The following is a 25753-nucleotide window of genomic DNA, read 5'->3' on the forward strand; positions in this document are numbered from 1 at the left end:
ATAGGTTGTTTCGTGTTGGTTGTTACGTGTAGGTTGTTTCGTATAGGTTGTTTCGTATAGGTTGTTTCGTATAGGTTGTTTCGTATAGGTTGTTTCGTATAGGTTGTTTCATATAGGTTGTTTCGTATAGGTTGTTTCGTATAGGTTGTTTCGTATAGGTTGTTTCGTATAGGTTGTTTCGTATAGGTTGTTTCGTATAGGTTGTTTCGTATAGGTTGTTTCGTGTAGGTTGTTTCGTATAGGTTGTTTCGTATAGGTTGTTTCGTATGGGTTGTTTCGTATGGGTTGTTTCGTATGGGTTGTTTCGTATGGGTTGTTTCGTATGGGTTGTTTCGTATAGGTTGTTTCGTATAGGTTGTTTCGTATAGGTTGTTTCGTATGGGTTGTTTCGTATGGGTTGTTTCGTATGGGTTGTTTCGTATGGGTTGTTTCGTATGGGTTGTTTCGTATAGGTTGTTTCGTATGGGTTGTTTCGTATGGGTTGTTTCGTATAGGTTGTTTCGTATGGGTTGTTTCGTATGGGTTGTTTCGTATGGGTTGTTTCGTATGGGTTGTTTCGTATAGGTTGTTTCGTATAGGTTGTTTCGTATGGGTTGTTTCGTATGGGTTGTTTCGTATGGGTTGTTTCGTATGGGTTGTTTCGTATAGGTTGTTTCGTATAGGTTGTTTCGTATGGGTTGTTTCGTATGGGTTGTTTCGTATAGGTTGTTTCGTATAGGTTGTTTCGTATAGGTTGTTTCGTATGGGTTGTTTCGTATGGGTTGTTTCGTATAGGTTGTTTCGTATAGGTTGTTTCGTATAGGTTGTTTCGTATAGGTTGTTTCGTATAGGTTGTTTCGTATAGGTTGTTTCGTATAGGTTGTTTCGTATGGGTTGTTTCGTATGGGTTGTTTCGTATGGGTTGTTTCGTATAGGTTGTTTCGTATGGGTTGTTTCGTATGGGTTGTTTCGTATGGGTTGTTTCGTATGGGTTGTTTCGTATGGGTTGTTTCGTATGGGTTGTTTCGTATAGGTTGTTTCGTATAGGTTGTTTCGTGTTGGTTGTTTCGTATAGGTTGTTTCGTATGGGTTGTTTCGTATAGGTTGTTTCGTATAGGTTGTTTCGTATAGGTTGTTTCGTGTAGGTTGTTTCGTATAGGTTGTTTCGTATGGGTTGTTTCGTATGGGTTGTTTCGTATAGGTTGTTTCGTATGGGTTGTTTCGTATAGGTTGTTTCGTGTAGGTTGTTTCGTATAGGTTGTTTCGTATGGGTTGTTTCGTATAGGTTGTTTCGTGTAGGTTGTTTCGTATAGGTTGTTTCGTATAGGTTGTTTCGTATAGGTTGTTTCGTATAGGTTGTTTCGTATAGGTTGTTTCGTATGGGTTGTTTCGTATGGGTTGTTTCGTATAGGTTGTTTCGTATGGGTTGTTTCGTATAGGTTGTTTCGTATGGGTTGTTTCGTATGGGTTGTTTCGTGTTGGTTGTTTCGTATGGGTTGTTTCGTATAGGTTGTTTCGTGTAGGTTGTTACTTATAGGTTTTTTCGTTTAGGTTATTTCTTATATGTTGTTTCGTGTAGGTTATTTCGTGTAGGCTGTTTCGTATAGTTTGCTTCGTATTGGTGTTTACATTTAGTTTGTCCTGTGTTTAAGAATATTTATTTTATTTACTGAGGTTTAAGTGATTGTTTGTTAACTACTAGATATCAATTGAGCATGCTGCCACATCGAGTCATGACTTATGCATTCCCTTTCGGCACTTTTTGTCCCCTTATAGGAGGAGCAGTGTATTATGGACAGCTATTAGTGGTGTGTTTGTTTAGCTCTCCTCACTTTGCCTGCTTTGCCGCACGCAAAGAAAAAGAAAAGAGATAAAGGAAAGAAAAAGGTGTTTGGTGATATGCACTTGGTTGGCCTCATCTCCTTAAGTCTAATGCTATTTTTTTCTTCCTATAACACTCTTGATGGCTGCAGACGATGTATTTATGTTTAATATACTTTTCACTAAATTCCATGTACATCTAGACCCAGTAGCATAATTTTGTCACTTTTTTCCTTTCAGCTTCAGGAGTCACCAGCGAGCGTGGGTGACCAGGGCCGCATACCTGAGTCTCCGGCAGCCAGGTAGTCTGCAGGTGTGTTTCACGTGAGGCGGCCGCAGGTGGTGGTGGGTGGCGGGGCAGGACAGGGCAGGGTGCGCCTTGTTATTCCTCGCTGAAGGTGCTGCCCATCCTCGGTGACGGCCCTGAATACTAGTGCTTCGGGGAGTGGTGTGACGGAAACCCGGCGATAAGGGAAAAGTGAAACGTTTGTGTACATATGTGAGTGCGTGTTAGTGAGTTAGTCAGTGTGTGTGGAGGGGTTGCACGTGCCCAGTGGAGTGCCGTGTGAGGCGGCAGTGACGGGCAGCACCGCGAACCTCACCCTTCCCACCCCACCCTCCCACCTGCACGCGAGGCCGGCTGGAGGGCGCCTTACATGGCCCGACGACCCCCTGCCGACGTCTCAGCTCCCGTGTTCTGAATGGGGCGAGTCATGTGAGCAGCAGCCGGTCCGTCCCTCCACCATGAGTGCCGCCAAGATCAAGAACAAGAAAGCCCACCTCCGCCAGAAGCTCGGGTAAGTGCCACGCCAATGTTCCTCAAGTTTTTCTTTTTATCATTGCCCTTACGGACCATTTGTAAGTCTTCTGATGGTGCTGAGATGCGTAAGAGCTTCCCAGTGGCTGGTGTTCTGTTGTCTGTTAGAGAGAAGAATGATGAGTCTGGGAATGCATAAGAGAGAAAGGATGAGAAAGAGGAGGAACAAGTCTGGGAAGGGATAGGCAGACGATGAGGAGGAGGAGAGAAAGAAGAGTGGAAAGAAAGGATGAGAAAGAGGAGTTTGGGAAGAAATCGGGCGTTGCGAAGGAGGAGGAGGAGGGGGAGGAGGAGAGGAATCGGATCAAGGAAACGGGAATATATAAGAAAGCGATTGACTGAGACATCCACCAGCGACCTGAGTGAGTGAGGGAGGCCCACTTCACATGCGGCGGGCGAAGGGAAGACGCTGGGCTGCGGGAGTGAACAGCAAGCATATAATGAGGCTGTAAAAAGGACGGCATGGGGCGGAGGCGAAAGAATTCCACGTAATAACACTAGATGAACCCGAGAGATGGCGGCGACGGTGGTGGAGGCGGCGGAGGGGCAGAGGGTGTAGATGCCCCGCCTCTGCATGGACAAGGCACGGACTTCTTAAACAGTTCGTCACGCAGGCACACACATTTAACAAGATTTTCGTAGGAGTTTGAGGCATTTCCAGGGATGGTTTAATGACTCTGGTGGTAGTCTGACCCTTCTTCTGTACCATGAACCTAAAAGAACACTCATGATAACCTGATTGATCCCCTCTTCGGGCTTTGGTAGTCGTTGATGTGAAGGGTGGAAGTGGCTGACAATACGGCCTGTTTGCGGTCCATGTTATTCAACGTACCGAGGTCCATTAGTATTTCCCAAGGCCACGGAGAAGACTAACCGGATTTTCATGGGTGACTTTTCCCGTTCAAAGTGCAGAAGTCGGGTAAAAAGTATCACTGGGATCACAAAACAGTCCATGAGAATCCCAGCAACTTCCACCACGAGAGGCTTTTCAAACAGACGAACTGAAAGGCCGAGACGTTTAAGAATATGGGCTTGGCAGGATCGACGAGGGACATGAGGTTAAGGACTCCAGCCTTGCTCCAGCCCCTTCTTTGGCGGCGGTGGGTCGTAAAAATATATAAAAAAAAAGGTCCTCGTGGTTAATAGTGGATGCTCATATATGTCCTGCTGTATGTGGGAAATGATATATAGCGCCCGTAAGAGGATCGAACAAGCTGCACGGGCCTGACATGGTTGTATTGGAGGGTGGGGGTAAGGATGTGGATTTGTAAAGGGACCGTCATTCTCCGTGCCTCTGTAACGCGCTACTTCGGGCCATATTATCAAACACTTCGTCGCCCAAGCACACATTTGACAAGCCTTTCGTATATAGGAGTTTCGGGCATTTCCAGGAGTAGTTTTATGACCCTGGTGGTAGTGTGACCCGTCTTCTGTACCATGAAGCTAAAGAAACACTCGTGAGAACCCAACTGATCTCCTTTTCGGCCTTTAGTAATATTTGCTGTGAGAGGCGGAAGCGTCTGAGAACACCGACCTTCGCCTTGTTACTATTATCCGAGGTGATGCTTTGCGATCCTCTAATCTATCCCTTCGACTTCGTAAATTTGCACGGTCCCGATAATGTTACCTTGATCTGAGGTGATGATTGAGGCTCCTTTACCTTAGCCCGGTACCTTAAGCTCCTGTATGCCTCTTCTCTTTGCTTACTACCCTATGAATCCCTTGCTCGTGTTTTTCTTTATTTTCTTCCCGATATTGTTATGACTGAGGCTTCGTAACCTTAGCCCTGTACCTTAAGCTCCTATACCTCTACTTTTCCCTTTGTTTACTACCCTATAAATCCCTTACTCATACCTTTCCTTATTTACTTTCCCATATTGTTAACCTGATCTGAGGTGAGTGTCGAGGCTCCATAACCTTAGCCCGGTACCTTAAGCTCCTATATCTCTTCTCTTCCCTTTGTTCACTACTCTTTCAGTCCCTTACTCGTACCTTTCTTTATTTACTTTCCCACATTGTTACCCTGATCAGAGGTGATGGTTGAGGCTCCGTAACCTTAGCCCATTGTTTTAAGCTCCTTCCCTTTGCTTACTACCCTTCCAGTCCCTTACTCGTACTGTTACTAATACACCATTCCAATTCATAATATAACCACCGTTTCAAAATTTATGATAGCGCTACGTCCGTACATGGTCTTCGCTGTCTAGTGCTAATGCGTCGTTCATTCAATTGATGTTCTTCTTCCCCGTCTTTATAAAGGGTCGCTGTTCTGATGAGCCGCCTCCACCTGTCTCTATCGCCTGCCATGTTAGCATCGAGTTCCCTTTATTACTACTTCCCAATTGATGCTCCTTTGACCTATAGTGGTATTCGCGGCCACAAAGGAAAGACAGGCACGCGCACGGGGACACTCGGGTTATCGGACTCAAGAACAATGACCCTGCATGCCTCGGGACCTCAACCTCCCCCATACTGCACCGCTGAACGCACGCAACTGTCACCAGGCGATAAGGACGCACACGTGTTCCGGCACCACCACTGTTAGGCTGTTGACAGATGCTCCGAACTACCCTTATTTGTTGACTTGGAGGACAATGACGAACAGGAGTTTTCACGTGATAATTGATTGCCATATAAATATTCTACGGATTGAGGTGATGCACGAAGAAACTAAGATGAATAGAAAAGGGGAGGGGACCCGAAATGGAATGAAGGTGAGGCGAGGAAGCGAGAACAAGGACAAGTTTGGGAATGCTCATACATACAAGCAGGGCCTTACAGCGAGGTTCAGATTTCAGATTTTTATTAAGAACAGGGGGGGGAGGAGATTACAGAGAAAGGGGGAAGGTATAAATACAGATACTGATACTCACAATCTAAGTACGTGCGGCAGCGAGGGCGGCGATAGAGAGGCTGATATTCTCGGACGCTTTCGGCTCCCACAACAAACATTTTCAAAGGCCACAAAGGAGATAAAAAGGAGTTCTCATGAGTGCTTTTCACATTCACGGTGCAGAAGCCTTGTCAAACTATCACCAGCCTCATAAAACTACTACCCATGGAAATACTAACACAAGACCTTCTACGACAGCCTTATCAAACGTGTGTGTATGTGTATAAGCCTCGGAATGTTTGATAATAAGGACCAGGGCTTCAAAATGGGACCTTAGTCGTTCATTGACCCGAAATTAACCTCTCTATTGGCCACTCATCTATACTTTTTATTTCTATTATTTTTAGGGGGTGAAAGGGTGGGATGAGAGGGAGGGGATCTTCTTCATACATGTACAAACAAAACCTGACAGAGAGCACGATGATGTAAAGGCTTCCTAATGACATGCAGGTAAATCTCACGTGAATAAAAAACTACTCCCTCCTTCATCGCATCGCATTGGCTGGCCGTTAGAGACACAGGGCGAGGAATGAGGAGGGCGCTGACATGGCTCCTGTGGGTCGCTTGTCTTCGTGTGGGAGGGACAGGTAGTGAGTGTCGAGGCTTCTCTCTCTCTCTCCCTCGCCCACACCACACGGCAGCCTCCTCCTCCTCCTCTCCCCCGCCGGCTGGTGTTCCAAGGGCGTGCCGGCGAGACCTCTGACATCTGCAAGCAAGGATGGATTTGGAAGCGTTAGGCACCGATGATTTTGTTATTCTTCCATTCTTTGGGTGTTGTTGTTGTTGTTGTTTTTCTTCTTTTTGTTCGTTTTCTTCTTTTTTTTCTTCTTCTTTTTTCTTCTTCTTCTTCTTCTTCTTCTTCTTCTTCTTCTTTTTCTTCTTCTTCCTTCTTCTTTTTTTTTCTTCTTCTTCTTCTTCTTCTCCTTCTTCTCTTGTTCGTTTTCTTCTTCTTCTTCTTCTTCTTCTTCTTCTTCTTCTTCTTCTTCTTCTTCTTCTTCTTCTTCTTCTTCTTCTTCTTCTTCTTCCTTTTATTATTACTATTGATCCATTGTTCGCGGTGCCAAAAGATATTTCAAGCGTGAAGATAGATAGATAGACAGATAGTCAGATACATAGACAAACAGATAGATAAACAAACAGACAGGTAAAAGTTATTGGTTCTCACCTTCACAACGTAACCCAGCATTAGCATATCGCAGGTGTGAGTGAGCTACCCGCCGTCTCCTCCTCCTCCTCCTCCTCCTCTTTGTTGCCTTGACATTTCACTTTCTCTGTCAGGCGTTCCCGCAATTACCGTCGACGCGTGGAAAGTGTTCTGAGCTACCTTCTTTATAGTTTGCTCCGGGCAGGGACGGACATAGGCCTAAAGAGGAAGGGGCGGAAGGGAACGATAAAGGGTGGAAAGGAAGGGACGGAAAGGAAGGGGCGGAAGGGAAGGGGTGGATGGGTGCGAAGTGAACGGAAGAGAGAGGGAGGGATGAGAAGGGAGTGAACAGGAGAGAGGTAAATATAGGTAGATAGATAGATAGATAGATAGATAGATAGATGGATAGATAGATAGATAGAGAGAGAGAGAGAGAGAGAGAGAGAGAGAGAGATATGCTGGGTATAGGGAGAACTCGCCCTTGTAGCTTTAATTCGGCAAGGTGAGGAGGAGGTCAGTTTGTTAGAGAACGTATAAAACCTGCGAATATAGAGATGGTTTCCTAGCAAAATTATGAGATCCAATCCATTCTTATTCCAGTTTTTGCTTGTTTGTGGAATTTGCGAAGGGGTGTTTAGTGTCACCTAGAGACAGACAGCGAGGGGGAGAGAGAGAGAGAAACACGTGGGGTACATGACACTCGTTGCGTCATCCATTCATTCATTTCATCAGTTCATCCCACACAAAACCATCCATCTAACTATCTATTCATCCCTTCATCCATTAGTCTGTCCTTCCCCTATCCATCAGCAGCTCCGTTCAGCCATCCATTTATCCAGTCATCCACTTATTCATCCATCCAGAGCAAAGATAGATAGATAGAGAAATGGAGAGAGAGGAAGTCCTTGGTATAATTCCCTTTTTAGTGGAGGTGAGAGCCACGGTCAACGGGAGTCCTACAGCCATTAGTTATGTTGATCTCCCTCACCTCACCCTCCCATTCTCCTCCTCCTCCTCCTTCTTCTCCCTTCTCCCATAAGGCCCGGTGCCGAGCTGGATTCTGTGGGATAAGACAGTAAGCTCGGGGGTATAGGTGGGTCAGAGAGGGTACGATATTGATGACAGTGGTAGGAAGGGAAGGAGGAAGGAGATGGGGAACAGGGAGAGGAAAGGAGGGAGGAGACGGACAAAGGGTGGAAAGGGAGAGAAAGAGAAGGAGAGGAGAGGAGATTCTGGTGTGGGGGAAGGAAGAAAGGGGCTAGGAGGAGAGGGGAAAGAGAGAAAGGGAGAAGGAGGAGGAGGAGGAGGGACTAGAGATGAGGTGAGGAGAGGAAGGGAAGAGGAGGGACTAGAGATGAGGTGAGGGGAGAAGGAGAAGAGAGGAAGAGGAGAAAGGGAAGATGAGATGAGGGGAGATGATGTGAGGGGAGGAAGAGAAGGAGAAGAGAGAGGAGGAAGGAGAGATGATGTGAGGGGAGGAAGAGAAGGAGAAGAGAGAGGAGGAAGGGGAGATGATGTGAGGGGAGGAAGAGAAGGAGAAGAGAGAGGAGGAAGGGGAGATGATGTGAGGGGAGGTAGAGAAGGAGAAGAGAGAGGAAGAAGGGAAGAGGAGGGACTAGAGATGAGGTGAGGGGAGGAAGAGGAGAGGAGAGGAGAGGGAGGAGGAGAGCAAGGCAGGGAGGTAGGAGGTCAGGGGCAGCGGAGCGTGACCCTACACTGGCAGTCTATTACAGGGTCGGGCAGAATGCTTTGTTTACAACCTGAGAACATGGTGGCGGGCGAGTGTCAGATGGAGTCCTGCCGTCACTGCTTTCATTAACCTGAGGGGCTCCGTCACTCACCCGGCCTGACGCTGCTGGGGCGGGGCGATAGGAGACGCGGCAACACTGTGGGGCAACGGGCCATACCTTGGGGCAGGCTTGGGCCATACTGATCAAGGAGGAGAAAGAGGAGGAGGAGGAGAGGGAAGGAAGGGAGGGAAGGCCATTTGGGGTCACGGGTATGCTAAGGACGGTCTCGAGGCGGGAATGAACTCGCTAGATAAAACGGAGCGGAGCTTGGCCCAGAGAGAGAGAGAGTGAGGAAGCGTGGAACTCTTAACGTATTACAGCTTAGCAGGATGGGTATTCTCAGACGCTTCCACCTCTCATGTCAACTATTTCCCGAGGCCAAAATGGAGTTTAATCGGGTTTTCATGAGTGTTTTTCATGTTCATGGTACAGAAGAAGAGTCAAACTAACGCCAGGGTCATAAAAGTACCCCTGGAAGCACCCACAACCCCTGCGGAAACCCTGTCATATGTGTGTGTTAGCGGCGCAGCGCTTGAGAATGTGGTCCCAGGGATGATGTGGGACGAGCCAGTTTGGGGTGCGGGTCCACATCACATCACCACATACTGCTTCATTTTCTTTTCTAATAAACTACAGTGTGTTAATTTAGAGGACAGCATCGTAAAAAGTAAGACTGTGAAGGAAAATGAAATACTAGACATAGGGAACAGCAAGAATCATTATATATTACAGCTAATGTTTGACCCCTCCCTCCCTCCCCCCTCTCCCCCTTTCCCTCTCTCCCCCTCTCCCTCTCTGTCTCTCCCGCTCTCCTCTTCTTCCTCTTTCTCTCCGTTCCTTATACCTTCTCTCTGCCTTCTTTCCCTCTTTTTGCTTCGTTTCGTCCACCACTTCTTTTCTCTTTTTTTTCTTTTCCGTTTCTGATATACCATAAAGACAGCCACACGTTGCCGTACTAAAGCTCCCTTGAGAGTCCTTTTGTGGGGAGATCGTGTGAACCCAAGAGTGAGAGCTGGCTGGCAGACCTTGATGGGGGAAAGGAGGACGCATGGGAAGAGAGGAACGGCACAGCAAGGAGGTTTAGGAACAACATGCATTGGGGAAGTTGATTTATAGCTACTGTTGAATGGACGCATGGTAAAAGAAAGGAAGGGTAGGGAAAATGAATAAAGGAGCAGAATGGATAATTAGTGACGCCTGAAAAGAGATAAACAGCAAGGCGAGGAGGTTTTGGAACAACATGCATTGGGGAAGTTGATTTATAGCCACTGTTAAATGGACGCATGGTAAAAGAAAGGAAGGGCAATCACGTGTAGGGAAAAGGAATAAAGGAACAGAATAGAGAATTAGTGACGCCTGAAAAAGAGACAAACAACAAGGCGAGGAGGTTTAGGAACAGCAAGTTGATTTATAGCTTCTGTTGAATGGACGCATGGCAAAACAAAGGAAGGGCAATCACGTGTAGGAAAAAGGAATAAAGGAACAGACTGGAGAATTAGTGACGCCTGAAAAGAGATAAACAGCAAGGCGAGGAGGTTTAGGAACAGCATTCAAAGGGAAGTTGATTTATAGCTTATGTTGAATGGACGCATGGTACAAGTTACGAAGGGCAATCACGTACGAAAAGGAACTAAGGGACATGATGGAAAATTAGGGAAAGACAAGGAAAAAAAGATATAAAGAAAAAGGGAGGAGATATAAACAGCACGGCAAGGTTTTAGAGTATCACGCATTGAGAAGTTAAGTTAGTGTTCGTGTTAGCAAATGGACGCATGGTATAAAAAAAAGGACAATCAAGTGAAAGAAGGGATTAGGGAACAGAATGGAAATTGGATCTGCCTGAAAATAAGAGAAACAACACGGCAAGGTTTTAGAACAGCATGCATTGACGAGTTACGTTAGTGTTGGTGTTAGTAAATGGAAGCATGGTAAAAGGAAGGAAAATCACGTTCAGAGAAGAAATAAAGGAACATCACATGGAATTAGGGACGCCATAAATGAGAAAAAAACAGCACGGCAAGGTTTTAGGTCATCATGCATTGAAGAGTTACGTTAGTGTTGGTGTTAGTAAATGGAAGCATGGTAAAAGGAAGGAAAATCACGTTCAGAGAAGAAATAAAGGAACATCACATGGAATTAGGGACGCCATAAATGAGAAAAATAAACAGCACGGCAAGGTTTTAGAACATCATGAAGAACTGAATCATTGAGGAGTTACGCTTGGGTTAGGATATCGCATAGGAAAAGTGGTATTATTAAGGTTAGAAAGGATAGCATGATAGGGCAAGGATATCAGAGGTTAGGGAAGGATATGAAGGTTAGACAAGGATATCAGAGGGTAAGGAAGGATATTAAGGTTAGGCAAGGATATCAGAGGGTAGGGAAGGATATGAAGGTTAGACAAGGATATCAGATATTAGGGAAGGATATGAAGGTTAGGCAAGGATATCATAGGGTAGGGAAGGATATGAAGGTTAGGCAAGGATATCATAGGTTAGGGAAGGATATGAAGGTTAGGCAAGGATATCAGAGGTTAGCGAAGGATATTAAGGTCAGGCAAGGATATCATAGGTTAGGGAAGGATATGAAGGTTAGGCAAGGATATCAGAGGTTAGGGAAGGATATGAAGGTTAGGCAAGGATATCAGAGGTTAGGGAAGGATATGAAGGTTAGGCAAGGATATCAGAGGCTAGGGAAGGATTCTTAAGGGAAGGAATGGACGGCCCGGATAGGAGTTACGAGATCCTGTGGGACTTGTATCTGGCCGGGGGAATTTTGTGGCTGGAGCAGGTCACGATATTAAAACTAGTACACACACACACACACACACACACACACACACACACACACACACACACACACACACACACACCGTTCAGACCCTTGGGAAACGTGCATCCGTGTGTGTGTGTGTGTGTGTGTGTGTGTGTGTGTGTGTGTGGAGTCGTGATGGGTCAACCTGGCTGCAGTGTAATTTTGAGCGTTAAGGATTCTGGCTTCCCCTCGTTCGACTCACGCCTAATGTTTGACCCCTCCCCCTTACCCCTCCCCCCCTCTCCCCCTTTCCCTCTTCTTCTCCCTCTCTGTCTCTCCCGCTCTCCTTCTCTTCCTCTTTTTCTCCGTTCCGTACCCTCTCTCTGCCTTCTTTCTTTCTCTTTTTTCGCTTCGTTTCTCCTTTTTTTCTTTTCCGTTTCTGATATATATTTTTTTTAGGGTTTGTCATCATTGTTACTATTATCCTCCTCCTCCTCCTTTTTTTTTCTTCTTCTTCTTCTTCTTTTTCTTTTTCTTTTTTTCTTTTTCTTTTTCTTTTTCTTTTTCTTTTTCTTTTTCTTTCTTTTTCTTTTTCCTTTTCTTCTTCTTCTTCTTCTTCTTCTTCTTCTTCTTCTTCTTCTTCTTCTTCTCCTTCTTTTTCTTTTTCTTTTTCTTTTTCTTTTTCTTCTTCTTCTTCTTCTTCTTCTTCTTCTTCTTCTTCTTCTTCTTTTTCTTCTTCTTCTATTTTCTTCTTTTTCTTCTTTGTTTTATATATTAATTATTATTAATAGTGATGCTATTATTATTATTATTATTATTGTTATTATTATTATTATTATTATTATTTATCCTTCTCTTCCTTCTCTTCCTCTCCCTCCTCCTCCTCCTCTTTCTCCTCCTCTTCCTCATCCTCTTCCTCCTCCTCTTCCTCCTCCTCCTCCTACTCTTCTTACCTTCACGGCATCCCCAACTCGGTACCTTGGCCACCTCTCTCTCTCTCTCTCTCTCTCTCTCTCTCTCTCTCTCTCTCTCTCTCTCTCTCTGCGAGGGCACCCGGCACCCGCACATTCCGCACCACCCACACCTCCGCGGGTCACTCCCCTCCCACGCCCGCGCCCGCGCCGCTCGTCGCCCTCCGCCGCTGTCCCTCCGCCCACCATTATCATTCCCGCCGCTCGCCCTTGTCTGGCATTACTTCCCTCTGAATACAGTTTCTTTTCGGCGCACACTTTATGCCCCGTCCAATGGCCCCTTCATAGTTCAAGAGCGTGCCGTCGCCGCGCGGCCGCCCAGGCATTCCAGCGGGAGCGGCTCATTTTTCTGCCTTGCGAGTCGTTACTCCCGAGGATTATGCTGCGAGATTCCATGCAGTGCCTCGTCAGGGGCACGTTCATCCCCCCTGCCCCCGCGCCCGTCCCCCAGACCCGGGTGTGAATTCCTCCCGCAGGTCACTATCTCAGCCCGGCGCACCCGTGGCCTCTGCTCCCGCTGCGGGGATTTCAGGGCGTGTCACGACTCATCTCGGGCCCCACCTTCTTCAGCAGTTAATTGCTGCTTCCGTTATAGCGAGTCGTGCGTCGCGGGGCCCGGCGCTGACCGGCCCTGCAATCATCTCCCATCGCCCCGCCCGCCACCACCACGGACCCGCCGTCAGCACGCTGATCTAAGACAAGGGAAGGTGGGGGGGCGTCCCCTTACACCTTGCTGTGTGTGTGTGTGTGTGTGTGTGTGTGTGTGTGTGTGTGTGAGAGTGAGAAACAAGGAGGAAAAAAATTATATACTTTTCTTACAAAATTCTTTCTTCTTCTCCTCCGTCTGATTTAGTTTTCTTGAGAGAGAGAGAGAGAGAGAGAGAGAGAGAGAGAGAGAGAGAGAGAGAGAGAGAGAGAGAGAGAGAGAGAGAGAGAGAGAGAGAGAGAGAGAGAGAGAGAGAGAGAGAGAGAGAGAGAGAGAGAGAGAGAGAGAGAGAGAGAGAGAGAGAGAGAGAGAGAGAGAGAGCACTCACAGGACTGGATATGTATTGTGATATGAACTGGCGTGGCTGCTAACACTGGAGGCGACACTCAAGTAGTGACTCCAGGGCAGCCACATCAACTCTTGTCACTAGCCGGGCCACAGAACGGCCACACCCACTCACCCTCAGACTCCACGTTACTGCTGGATGCTGGAAAGGGTGAATTCTAATTGGTGGTTGCCGGGCTGTCGCGGGTGGGGACTTTTATGCAAGGCTATTGTGAGCAGAGTGTAGTGCGCTGCCCTGCCTCAGCGTCCCAGGGCCCAGGGGTCACACAGGACAAAGGTGGTCTGGCGGGGCTTTGGGAGGGTTGTAAATCAGGCTGAGTAGGTGCTCGGAGTGTTCCCAGTGTGCCTCAGGTAAGGCGACTCGCGAACACCTGACCTACGCCCAGACGCGACAAGGTGTGCATTGAAAAATCTGTGTGTGATATCCTTGCACTCTTCCGCCTCTCACATCACCTATTTCCAAAGGGCTAATAGGAGATCAGTCGGGTTCTTATGAGTGCTTTTGTAGGTTCATGGCAAAGAAGAAGGGTCAAACTACCACCAGGGTCATTAAACTACCCCTGGAAATGCCCAAAACTCCTACGAAAGCCAAGTCAGATATGTGAGTTTGGGCGCCGAAATATTTAATAATACAGCCCATAGTATTTAAGATTGTTGTTCAGCCTGTCGTCGATTCGCCTTTGGTCTCCTCGAATTCTCTCCCATCTCAGGATATTCTAATCTACTGCTGGATGGTATCGTTAGAGAACAGCTGTCCATTACGTTGTAGAAAGCACGCTAAGAGGGGACACAGCCGTTCTTTTCAGTTCGTATTTGACTCCGCTTTACTATAAATCCTTCTTATGTATTGCAGGATGCTGGCTCGGGACACAACCCACTTCTGTCATGATGCTTGAAACTCACTTAAAACCAATGTGGCCGTTCAGTTTTGTGGGAATCAAAATTAGGGATAGATGAAACAAAGGGCGGTTAAAAATACCGGTGGTGGTGATAAACTTAGAATCTTAATTGAAGCATTAGCGTTAGGAGCATGATGCAAACGAGGGCAGGGACAAACATTGATAGTAAAAGCGACATATTCCGAGGGTAAATTTATGAGCATTAGGGCACTCGAGGCATTATTCGTGCTCAGACGCTATCCAGGCCATTTATATTTCCTCGTGTGAAGAGTTGGCTACACGCGCTACAGGACCAGGAGCCATATTCTCAAACATTTCGATCCCCAAGTACTCACACATCAGACAAGGATTTCGTAAGAGTTTTTAGCATATTCAGAGGTACTTTTATGACCCTGGTGGTAGTTTGACCCTTCTTCTGTGCTATGAACATGAAAAAACACTCATGAAAACCCGATGAATCTCTTTTTTTGAACTTTGGAAATACATAGCTGACGTGAGAGATGGACGCGTCTGAGAATACCGACCCAGGGTGTGTGGCGCTTCTCAAATGTGGTTATGTGGATGAAGCTCTCTAGTTGTTCCTCGACCTCTCCCAGCGGTAGGCCACGCAGGGTCGCTCCTCGGGCCGCTAATATTCCCCGGGTGAGTGTTGGCGGCACAGACTAAGGTGTGTGCGGCGTCAGTCGCATGCGGGAGCGCTAGCACGGGTCGGGTCGGGGCAGGGCAATACACTATAGTTCAAAGATGCTATCGGCGGCCTCCCCCACCCGGGTCGGGGGCTGGCCCACCTCCCGGGGTCAGCGTGGGGTCAGGGGAGTCAGCTACCCCGCCAGCAGGCCCAGCAGGGTAGTGAGGCCAGGCTCCAGTGGCCGGCCAGCGCTGGAAGGCGTCAGGGATCACGGAGGGGGTGCGGGGCGGCGCAAGGGGCGGACCTGACCGTGCGAAGGAGGCGAGCACGGAAACAACAACGAGAGAGAGAGAGAGAGAGAGAGAGAGAATATAATAATTACTTTTACCATCTTTGTACTCCGCCATCAGTATCCTGAATTCCTGACCGACGAACATTTAACGTGGGGACACACACACACACACACACACACACACACACACACACACGTTACAGGTGCTTTGAAAGAATTCCTCTTCCGTCCCTTCTTTCTCGCTCCTGCGTCCTTTTCACTTAGTAGTTTATTCGTGCATTTTATACATAATAAAAACTATTGTAAGTCAGTAAAGACAGTACATTGATAAGTGTTTGATCGACATGCACTCGTACCACCAGACAACTTAGAAAACAGCTGTTGCCCGGAAATCCTTGCTCACAATTTTAAAATGCTCGTTGGCCGGTTAGTTAGCAACGCGAACGAGAGGCAAATAGTTATGGCAAGTGTTCTTTACACATAACAAGTGATTGAAGCAAGTAGCCTCTCAGTCTCAGTTTGTTCTGTGTGTTTGGCGCGTACTTATACTTTCCTCCACGCTCTTACAGTGAATCGTGCAAACACTGATTAATAATGTGTCCAACCTAGTACATGGTGAAATGTTTGAACTACTTGCCTGTCTTGCACCTGAGCTGGGGAAAAGATGACTAGGCTCGTGTTCAGAGACCAAGTAAGTGTCAAATAGCTTTTCTGTGGTGGTTGGCTGGGGAGGGAAAACAAGTTGTCCCCCCCCCCCCTCACTCTCTCTCTCTCTCTCTCTCTCTCTCTCTCTCTCTCTCTCTCTCTCTCTCTCATATTACTAACTATTAACTGCGTCTAAATAAATTTTAAATACTCTGCGTACATTCAGTTATATAAGAACATATAATTCTAAGAGAGATTCCTTTTCTGACTACAAATCAATAAGGTCATAATACAACCCTAGGCATTGTGGCAAGGTGGGTCGTGCGACACTGCCAAGTATAGGATGACAAGGACGCCGCGCCGGTCAACTTTTACCTCATGGGTGGCGTGGAAAATATATAAGTAAAAACATGAGAATTTATAATGAAGGAAAAATGTTGAGAGAGTTGTAGTAGTAGTAGTAGTAGTAGTAGTAGTAGTAGTAGTAGTAGTAGTAGTAGTAGTTGCAGCAGTAGTAGTAGTATCAACATTAATAAGAATAAGATCAGAAAATAACATCGGAGGTATTGGTGGTGGTGGTGGTGGTAATGCAGGTGGTGGTGGTGCAGGTTACGCAGTGAGTCCAGTGACCACGGTGGTAAAAGTGGTTATGGTGGTGATACAGGTGGTGGTGGTGGTGGTGGTGTGTTACATGCGTGTTGGTGATGATGGTGGTGTTTAGTTGGGGTGTAATGGCTGTTATGGTAATGACTGGGGATTGTGATGGTAATAGTGGTGGTGGTGATGATGCTGATGGTGATGATGGTGGTGGTGGTGGTGGTGGTGGTGACGCCGCTGGTTCAACTTTGCCCCACATCTTGCATCAGCCACACACCTCCAGCCCCCCCTCCACCTCCCTCCCTTTCTTTTTTCCCTCTCCTTTCACTAACTCTCTCCTCCTCCCTGCCTCCTCCTCCTCCAGTACTCTTGTTTTTAGTCTCACGGTATTTCTGCCACCACCACCACCACCACCACTTAGACTCTTAGACCAAGGAAGCAATCATTTTAATCTCGCGAGGTAAAAAAGTAACGACAATTAATTCACACACGTATCAGAATCTCCTTAGCAGCTTTCGTAGTAGATAATTGCAGGTGGGTCAATATATAAAAGTGAACGCTAAAGGGGGGGACTAGAGAGCCCTAAAGTCGGTATTCTCAGACGCTTTTGCCTCTCACATAAATAATTTCTACTGGCCAAAAAGGAGATCAGTCGGTTCTAATGAGTGTGTTTCTTAGGTTCAAGGTACAGAAGAAGAAGAGTCAAACTACCACCAGAGTCATAAAACTACCCTTGGAAATGCCTAAAAAAACTCCTACGAAAGCCTTGTCAAATATGTGAGGTTGGCTGAGTGACAAAATGTTTAATAAGAATATGACCCCACCTCTGTAGTAAGCCTCTCACATTAACTATTTTCAGAGGCCACAAAGAAGATCAGTCGCATTCTAATGAGTGTTGTTTTTAGATTCACGGTACAGAAGAAAGGGCAAACTACCACCAGAGTCATAAAACTACCCCTGGAAATGCCCCATACAACTCCTATACGAAAGCCTTGTGAAATGTGTGAGCTAGGGGTATGAAATGTTTAATAATAATCAGACTCTAACTTTATTTCATTCTTTATTATCTCTTCCAAAGGGTAAAGGGCGAGTGAGTTACGTTAAGACAAACAATATATATGCGCCTGGTGATATAAACACTAGTGAGTAATTGATAAGACCCTTGATGTGAGTGAGGGAAGAGAAATAATAAGGAAGCTTTAAAACTTAATGTAACGTAACCTAGGCACAGGTGGATGAGAAATGTGATGAGCTGCGTGATGAAGGAAATGAAGAAAGGTGGGAAATCGAAGAAGAAGAAGAAAAAGAAAAAGAAGACGAAGAGAGAGAGAGAGAGAGAGAGAGAGATTTAAAGAGAAAGTGCAGATGAGTAAGTGAGTGAGTGAGGGAGTTAGAAGAAGCCAAAGACTGCTTCTTCTTCTTCTTCTCTTTTTCTTCTTCTTCTTTTTTTTTTCTTCTTCTTCTTCTTCTGAATCTTCATCTTCATCTTCATCGTCTTCTTCTTCTTCTTCTTCTTAATCTTCTTAATCTTCTTCTTCTTCTTCTTCATCTTCTTCTTCTTCTTCTTCTTCTTTTTTCTTCTTCTTCTTCTTTTTCCTCAGGGCATCGTGCAACCTGACGCGGTAATATGTGTGGAGGAGGAAAAAAGAAAAGAAAAAAAAGAAGAAAAAAAAAATGACAGCAAAAAATAAGTCACGAGATTTGACACCATATTGAAAACCTCACACTTGGCATCCTTTTCTTTCTTTAATTCAGCTTAACACTAGGCAATTATCTCATCTCTCTCTCTCTCTCTCTCTCTCTCTCTCTCTCTCTCTCTCTCTCTCTCTCTCTCTCTCTCTTCTCAAATGCTTCGACGTCTTTTAGTCTACATTGTTTTAAGAGTCTCGTAGAAGTTGTAGAAGGGATTTCCATGGGTAGTGGTGGTGGTGGTTTCGTGACCAATGTGGGTATAGTCTGGCAAGGTTTCTGCTCTCTCTCTAGATATATATCGTTATGTATATCGCACACTTTCACTACATTGCATTAACACTCTCTACACCACACACCGCTCGCTTACTGTTATCGCATTCCTTATTTAGTACTACATCCTCATACGGTCAGTCTTCTGTCGCATAACTTAACCCGTATTAGCTGTGTGTTTTTTTGGTTTGATATCACTCTTAAACTGACCTCTTTTCTGGCCTCTTGTTCTTGTTTCTTTGTTTCGTGGCAGCGTCTTGTGGGCTTTTTTGGTTGCTGTTTTTGTTTTTTACCCTTGAGTTGTCTCCCTTGGTGCAAAAACGACAACACCCTCACCCCGTACTTTCTATCTTACCACTCACTATATCGCACGCATTAATATTTTTCACACCACCGCATACTGTCATCGCATTCATTATTCATTACATCCTCATACAGTCAGTCATTCATTATATACCTTTCTTCCGTTTTCATATTGCTCATTCAGTCCTTTCTACTCTCACTATATCGCACACATTAATATTCTCTACACCACAAACACTGCCCGCTTACAGTCATCGCATTCCTTATTCATTACAACCTCATACGGTCAGTCCCGTTTTAGCTGTAAGTTCTTCTAGTTTCACATTACTCATTCACTACTCTTTAAACTCACTCATCACATCACATTAACATTCCCTACATCGCTAATACCGCACGCTGTCATTCCCTTTCCTATTCATTACAACCTCATACAGTCAAGTCTTCCGTCGCATACCTCAGCGCCGTTCCCATCGCTCAGCACTTGATGGTAACCTATTCACTCTCACTGCACGTTCAGCATCCCCTCCTCACCTTCCCTGCATCCTATTCGCCCTTAATTAAAGCTGCTAATATCATTGGTAATATCTTTTTCACTAAGTTTTTGCCTGTTAGCTTTTTTATTTTATTTACCTCCCTTTGTTCATCATTGACATATATTTTTTCTTTTATATTTTTGCTTCTTTCTTTATCTAGTTCGTAAAAATCGCTGCTGCTGGAGAGTTTTAATGTGTCGTAATATTACACTGATTGACATTTGCATTTTTCATTTCATTGCCTTGCCTTGCCTCACCTCACCTCACCTCTCATTCATACAGTATCTCCCCCCCCTCCTTTCCCTTCATTTTCCTCACCTTTCCCCCCCTCCCTTTTTTTCCCGTCCCTTCCTCCCCTCTTCCATCTCCCTCCCTTCCCTTTCCTTTCCTTCCTTTTCTTTTCCCTCCTTCCCCTCTTTTTCCTCTTTTCCCTCCCTTCTCTTCCTCCTCTTTCCTCTTTCTTTACTCTTTTTCCTCCCCTCTTCCTCCTCCCTTCCTTTTCCCCCTTTCCCCTTCCCTCCTTCTTTTTTCCCTCCTTCCCCTCTTTTTCCCCTCTTTTCCCTTCCTTCTTCATCCTCTTTCCTCTTTCTTTCCTCTTTTTCCTCTTTTCCCCCTCCCTTCCTTTTCCCCTTCCCTCCTTTTTTTCCTCCTTCCCCTCTTTTTCCCTCCCTTCTCTTCCTCCTCTTTCCTCTTTCCTCTTTTTCCTTCCCTCTCCCTTCTTTGCCCTCCCATCCCTTTCCCCTCCCTTCCTTTTACCTCTTTTTCCCTCCTTCTCCTCCTCCTTCCTCCTCTTTCCTCTTTCTTCCCTCTTTTTCCTCCTCCTCCTCACATGCATGCCCCGTCCCTTAAATGGTGGTGGTGGTGGTGGTCGTGGTGATGAAGGTCCGTAATGGTGGTGGATGGTGGTGATGCATGAAGAGAAGGAAGCTGGTAATAGTGATGGAGTCGGTACTGATTGATGGAGAGGCTGTGGTGGTGGTGGTGGTGCAGATGAGGAGTGTGAGAAAGTAAAGTGGCATGGGGAGGTGGTGGTGGGTGGGTGGTGGTGGTGGTGGTGATGGTGGTGATGATGAGAATAACAGTACTGGAAGCAGATGTCACGGAGGGGATGGGAGGAAGGGGGGGGGGTTATTGCAGTGGAGGATGGAGTGCTAGTGGAGGGGGGGAACGTAAGTGGTGGAGGGTATGTGGGTAGTGGTGATGGAGGTGGTATTGTGGATGGGGAAGATCAAAGTGGAGGGGAAGGCAATGTGGAGTGGGAGGGGAGTGTAATGAGAGGGGTAGAGAGGGCTGGGGTGAAGGGGTGGTGGGGGTGTGGAGTGTTGTTGGAGAGGAGTGTACTGAGGGGTAAAGAGGGCTATGGGGGTGGTGGGGCGAGGTGGGAGTGTGGAGTGTTGTGGGAGGGGAGAGGAATGAGAGGGGTAGAGAGGCCTGTGGTGGTGAAGGGGAGGTGGGGGTGTGGGGTGTTGTGGGAGGGGAGTGGAATGAGAGGGGTAGAGAGGGCTGCGGGGGTGGAGGAGAGGTGGGGGTGGTGTTGTGTTGTGGAAGGGGAATGTACTGATAAGAGTAGAGAGGACTGGGGTGGTGCAGGGGAGGTGGGGGTGTGGAGTGTTGTGGAGGGTGTGTTGGGGCTGGCAGTGCTGGGGGTTGTGGGGGAGTGGGGGTTGTGGTGAGGTGGAGGAGACAGTGGTGGAGCGTGGAGTGTTGTGGTGGGTCAGGCAGGCAGGGTCCGGAATGGTGGTGGCTGGAAGGTTGGTAGGGGGTGGGCAGGGGTGGGCCAGTCATGCCCTGCCGCGGGCCAGGCAGCTCCTCCCCCTCACACACACACACACACCTGCACGCCGTGCCTCACGGCACTCCGACGCGCCGGACCCCGATCCGTGCACAGCGATGAGGCCGGGCCGCGTGACGCTCCTCCGGCTGATGCCAGCCCACGGATGCCGCTCCGCTCCCACGGAATGCTGCACACACACACACACACACACACACACACACACACACATACATACACACGGATCACGTATATTTAACATGCCTTTTTTTATTCATGTTTATCATGTCATTTTATTTTGTATATTTTTTTTTATTGTTAGTCTGTTTTAAGTGTGAATGGTTTGTATGTGTGTGTATGTGTGTGTGTGTGTGTGTGTGTGTGTGTGTGTGTGTGTGTGTGTGTCAGCCCAGGCCACGACGGTCAACACGCAGGTAGGGCAGTGGGCCACCCTCAGGCGGCCCTGCTCACCGCACCGTCTCGACTCTTCGTCACACGCTCTGCATATGAGACTCACAATATATATGTATATATATATATATATATATATATATATATATATATATATATATATATATATATATATATATATATATATATATATATATATATATATATATATATATATATATATATATATATATATATATATATATATATATATATATATATATATATATATATATATATATATATATATATATATATATATATATATATATATATATATATATATATATATATATATATATATATATATATATACATATATATATATATATATATATATATATATATATATATATATATATATATATATATATATATATATATTATTTTCCTCTACCTCCTATCAATGAATCACATGCTGGTGTTTGGTTCGTGCAAACCAAACATCTGGGGGGGGGGGGGGGCGATGTGGCGCAGCGCAAAATAGCCTAGCCAGGGAGGCGTCCATCAGTGCTCGCTGCGTCTAGGAACAAAATTCAGAGTCAATCACGAGTGTTGTACATAGCTGGGCGTTATCGCGATAAGTTATCGCGATACTTTATCGCTGATAACAAAATCGGATTATCGGCCATCCGCTACTTATTTAAATATATATCGGTATCTTCGTTACTTTTGTGACCAAACTAGCGATAATCGCTACTTTTTTTCCGCCTCTCAGAAAAAAAAACGTTGTCTCCCTACTGCGCATGCGTGGCCCGGTGTTGTATGAAAAAACTTCGGGGTATGAAATATCTTCGGTGATGAGATTTCATACTTAGATCATGAAAATTAAAACACTAGGTTATTTTGTTATGCTACTCAAAAATCAATATATCATTGAGAAAAATCATTTAACTTTGCCCCAAAAATGATTATTCACTGCCTCAAATTTGATATTCCATATTCGTTTGTGACCATGCCATGGTACTGAAGGCACCCAGTGTTGTGTTATTTGGTGTCCCATCGTCAAAAGCTGGCGATTTTGTTTACAAACACTGGTCTCTCGTGAACTGCGCATGCCCAGACCATGAAGTGTAGCCCTGTACAGTCTCACAATGCTTTTTTAACACATTAAGAGTTGCTGGAAGGCTGAATCATACATACAGTACCACCATCCTCGCTGTTTCTAGAACGACGTACACTCTGTACATATAAATACAACTCGTACAGAGTGTCGTTCTAGAAACAGCGAGGATGGTGGTATTGTTACTATATGTCTGATTCAGCCTTCCAGCAACTCTTAATTACGGTTTAAAATCTTTATGAGACTGTACAGGTCTCAGGTGGGGACGCCAAATAACACAACACCGGTTCAGGCATTTCTAGTACTACCGTCCATATGTACGTGTCAACGTGTGGTTTTAAGGTTTTGTAAGTTTCCTAAAATACAGATAATGAAAATTTGAATTCATCAATGTTGTTCTATCTGAAATCTCAATATAGTATCCTTTTCGCCTATCGGACTTATCGCTAGCTAGTATCGGAATTGTGGATTTTTATCGGGTATCGGTTATCGGTTATCGCCTATATTTGTGTCTCTAGTTAACGAATATCGGTTATCGCCGTTAAGGTTTTTCATTATCAGTTATCGGTTATCGGGAATAAGGTTTTCTGTTATCGTGCCCAGCTATGGTGTTGTAGTAAGAGAAAAAATGTGTAATTTGTAGTGTGCCTCAACAAGTGCGTTACCGTTGTCTGAGGTGCATTTTCTCTACCCGCAATCCATTTGTACTCATTAATCAGCGTCGTCACAAGCTACTGCATTTTACATATTTTATTTCGGATTATGTAGCTGCACTTGAGTAAAATTCTTCATATCCCCCGAAAATAAACATGAACGTAATTTTCTTCCAGAGGCGACGGGGGATCCGGTCGTTTTCTGTTTCACAAGAGCCCGGCTTCAGGGACCACGGTGCTAGACGCGAAAAGTGAAAAGAGCAAAAAGAGTCAGCTGCAAAATGACCTGATATCCGACCTGCCCAAGGATGGCAAGTGGGCCTCGCGGCAGCAGAACCTGGACATCATCTCCAACTGTCCACCGGGCCAAATGGACGACTTCGACGGCGTGGACCGCATCATCGAAGTGAGGTGAGTCGCGCTGCCTCGTCGGGGGTTTTCAGGAGGCTGGAGGGGGCGGGGGGCGGGCAGGAAGGCTTATAGAAGTAGTAGACGTAGCGTTATGTTTATTACCATATAGTACTATGCTTTACAGTAGCAGGAGGAGCAGGGGAAGTAGAAAATGTATTATTATTAGTATTAGTATTAGTTGTAGTAATAATAGTAGTAGTAGTAGTAATAGTAGTAGTAGTAGTAGTAGTAGTAGTAGTAGTAGTAGTAGAAGTAGTAATAGTAGAAGCAGTAGTAATAATCACAATACAACGCCACCACTACCACCACCTCCACCACCACCACCAGGAGTAGGAGCATCATGGCAGGCAGGTAAGTCACAGCAGCATACCTTGACCTCCTTGCCCCCTCTCATCCTTCCCTCTCCCTCCCCCTCCCCCCTGCCCCTGAACGCGTCGCGGCTTGGGGTCAGGGTGGGCAGGGGGCGAGGCGGCGGTGTATAAGTGGCGTTTACTGGCCTGTTAGGGAGATAATGACCCGCGCCACAAAGGGAGACGAAGGAAGTGCCGGGGGACGAGGTGGAGGTGCAGGCGTGCGAGAGAGCCGGTGGTGGAAGGAAGGCTGGACTTATTTTTATTCATTATTTATTATTATCATCGTCATCATTCTTCTTGTCATTCTTATTATTCTTGTTCTTCTTTTCTTCGTATTATTTTTGCTTTTTTTTCGGAGGAAGGTTGGGAAATGTTGATGGTTGTGTCCTGGGTATAAGTGTTTCCTGTTTTCATTTTCAGTATAAGTAAGCATTTTTTTTAGGTGCTGTCTATATGTATGGAGATAAACAGGTGGGTAGGTTGGTAGATAGAAAGGTAGACAGGTAGGCAGTTTATTTATTTAGGTAAGTAAGTAGGTAGGTGCGAGGTAGCCATGCACAGGTAGGTCGGTAGGTAGGTACGCAGGTATGCATAGGTAGGTAGATAGGTGGGTAGGTAAGTAGGTAGGTCCGGGCATTTCCTGTTCTCATTTCTGGGGTACAGGTTTGGGTAGCAGGAACACAGGCGGCTAGCATTAACATCACTTTTTTTTATCTTCCTCTTATTTTTAGTTTTTTTGATGGAAGGGAACGGGTAGATTGGGGTCGTGTGGTATGCAGAAGTGAAGGTGTGTGTGTGTGTGTGTGTGTGTGTGTGTGTGTGTGTGTGTGTGTGTGTGTGTGTGTGTGTGTGTGTGTGTGTGTGTGTGTGCATCAGTATTCTTTTTTTCGTATCAGTTATTTTCTCACTTCAAAAGGTAATGAGCACTGTGTTCCATTTTGGTTTCTGCCTCATGGACCTTTCGCTTATTGAGCCACCTGCGTCACTACGATAAGGTTATTTCATTACGCTGCAGTCGGTCCTCTGTTTAACGAATCGATTAATCATTTTTTTATATATTTTTTACTGCATTTAAGGAAGGCAGCTCAAGGGCAAAAACAACAACAACAACAACAACAAAATAAAGTCCGCTGTATAGACCCTGCTACGAACAAAAGCAGAAAGAACAAGAGGCCAAATGAGAGGTCAATTTTGGGTGGAGAGGTGTCTTGATACTCTCCAGACTATTTCGCGTGCAAAAAGTCTTGATCTGAGTTACGAAAATCCTTCTTGGGGACTCCTGTCTGACAGCGCGTGTGTGTATCAGAGGAGGGAGCCTTTTCCGCCTTTTCTTGTGTCTGCATTATGTTCTTACTTTTGCAGCACAGTTCTTTGAGTAGTCCTCTTTGTTCGGTGTCCTCTCTGCTAATGGAAGGAAGGCTGGCACATGGATGGTGGGGTGACTCGGGGCGGCAGAAGCGTCGCGGCAGGCTCAAGACAGACACATTCGCGAGGATCAGACTGACTCACTCCTCTCTGACCATCTGAGCGACGTAGACAGTGAGGTTTATACGGTGTAGGTCTGTTTGCGCGATCATGTAGAAGAAAGTGACCCAAATCTAACAGTCGGAATAGCATAATTTCGAACACTGGGTAGCGCGTGATTGCTTTTATTGGATGTCTAAGAGATACTACAAAAAATAAAACACAGAGTAAGACTAAACCACACGAGGAAAACGAAGAAAACAACACAAACAAACAAACCACAAAACAACATCCACGTCACGCAAGAAAACGAAAAAAACAACACAAACAAACAAACCACAAAACAATATCCACGTCACGCAAGAAAATGAAAAAAAAACACACAAACAAACAAACCACAAAACAACATCCACGTCACGCAAGAAAACGAAAAAAACAACACAAACAAACATACCACAAGACAACATCCACGTCACGCAACACAAGACCAACAAACAGTGAACAAACAT

General features: G+C 45.7%; 1 protein-coding gene across 1 annotated transcript in view; it reads left to right on the plus strand.

Annotated features, from left to right (window-relative positions):
* The window catches only part of LOC126996358 (uncharacterized), a 36144-nt gene that overhangs the window by 10293 nt on the left and 98 nt on the right, over positions 1–25753 (plus strand). Inside the window, exons 2-3 of the mRNA XM_050856729.1 lie at positions 2041–2597; positions 23194–23427. Of these exons, the coding sequence (XP_050712686.1) occupies positions 2545–2597; positions 23194–23427 (287 nt within the window). The 5' untranslated portion in view covers positions 2041–2544. The remainder of the gene's footprint in view (positions 1–2040; positions 2598–23193; positions 23428–25753) is intronic.

Source organism: Eriocheir sinensis, chromosome 10 (assembly GCF_024679095.1).
Source record: "Eriocheir sinensis breed Jianghai 21 chromosome 10, ASM2467909v1, whole genome shotgun sequence".
NCBI lineage: Eukaryota > Metazoa > Arthropoda > Malacostraca > Decapoda > Varunidae > Eriocheir > Eriocheir sinensis.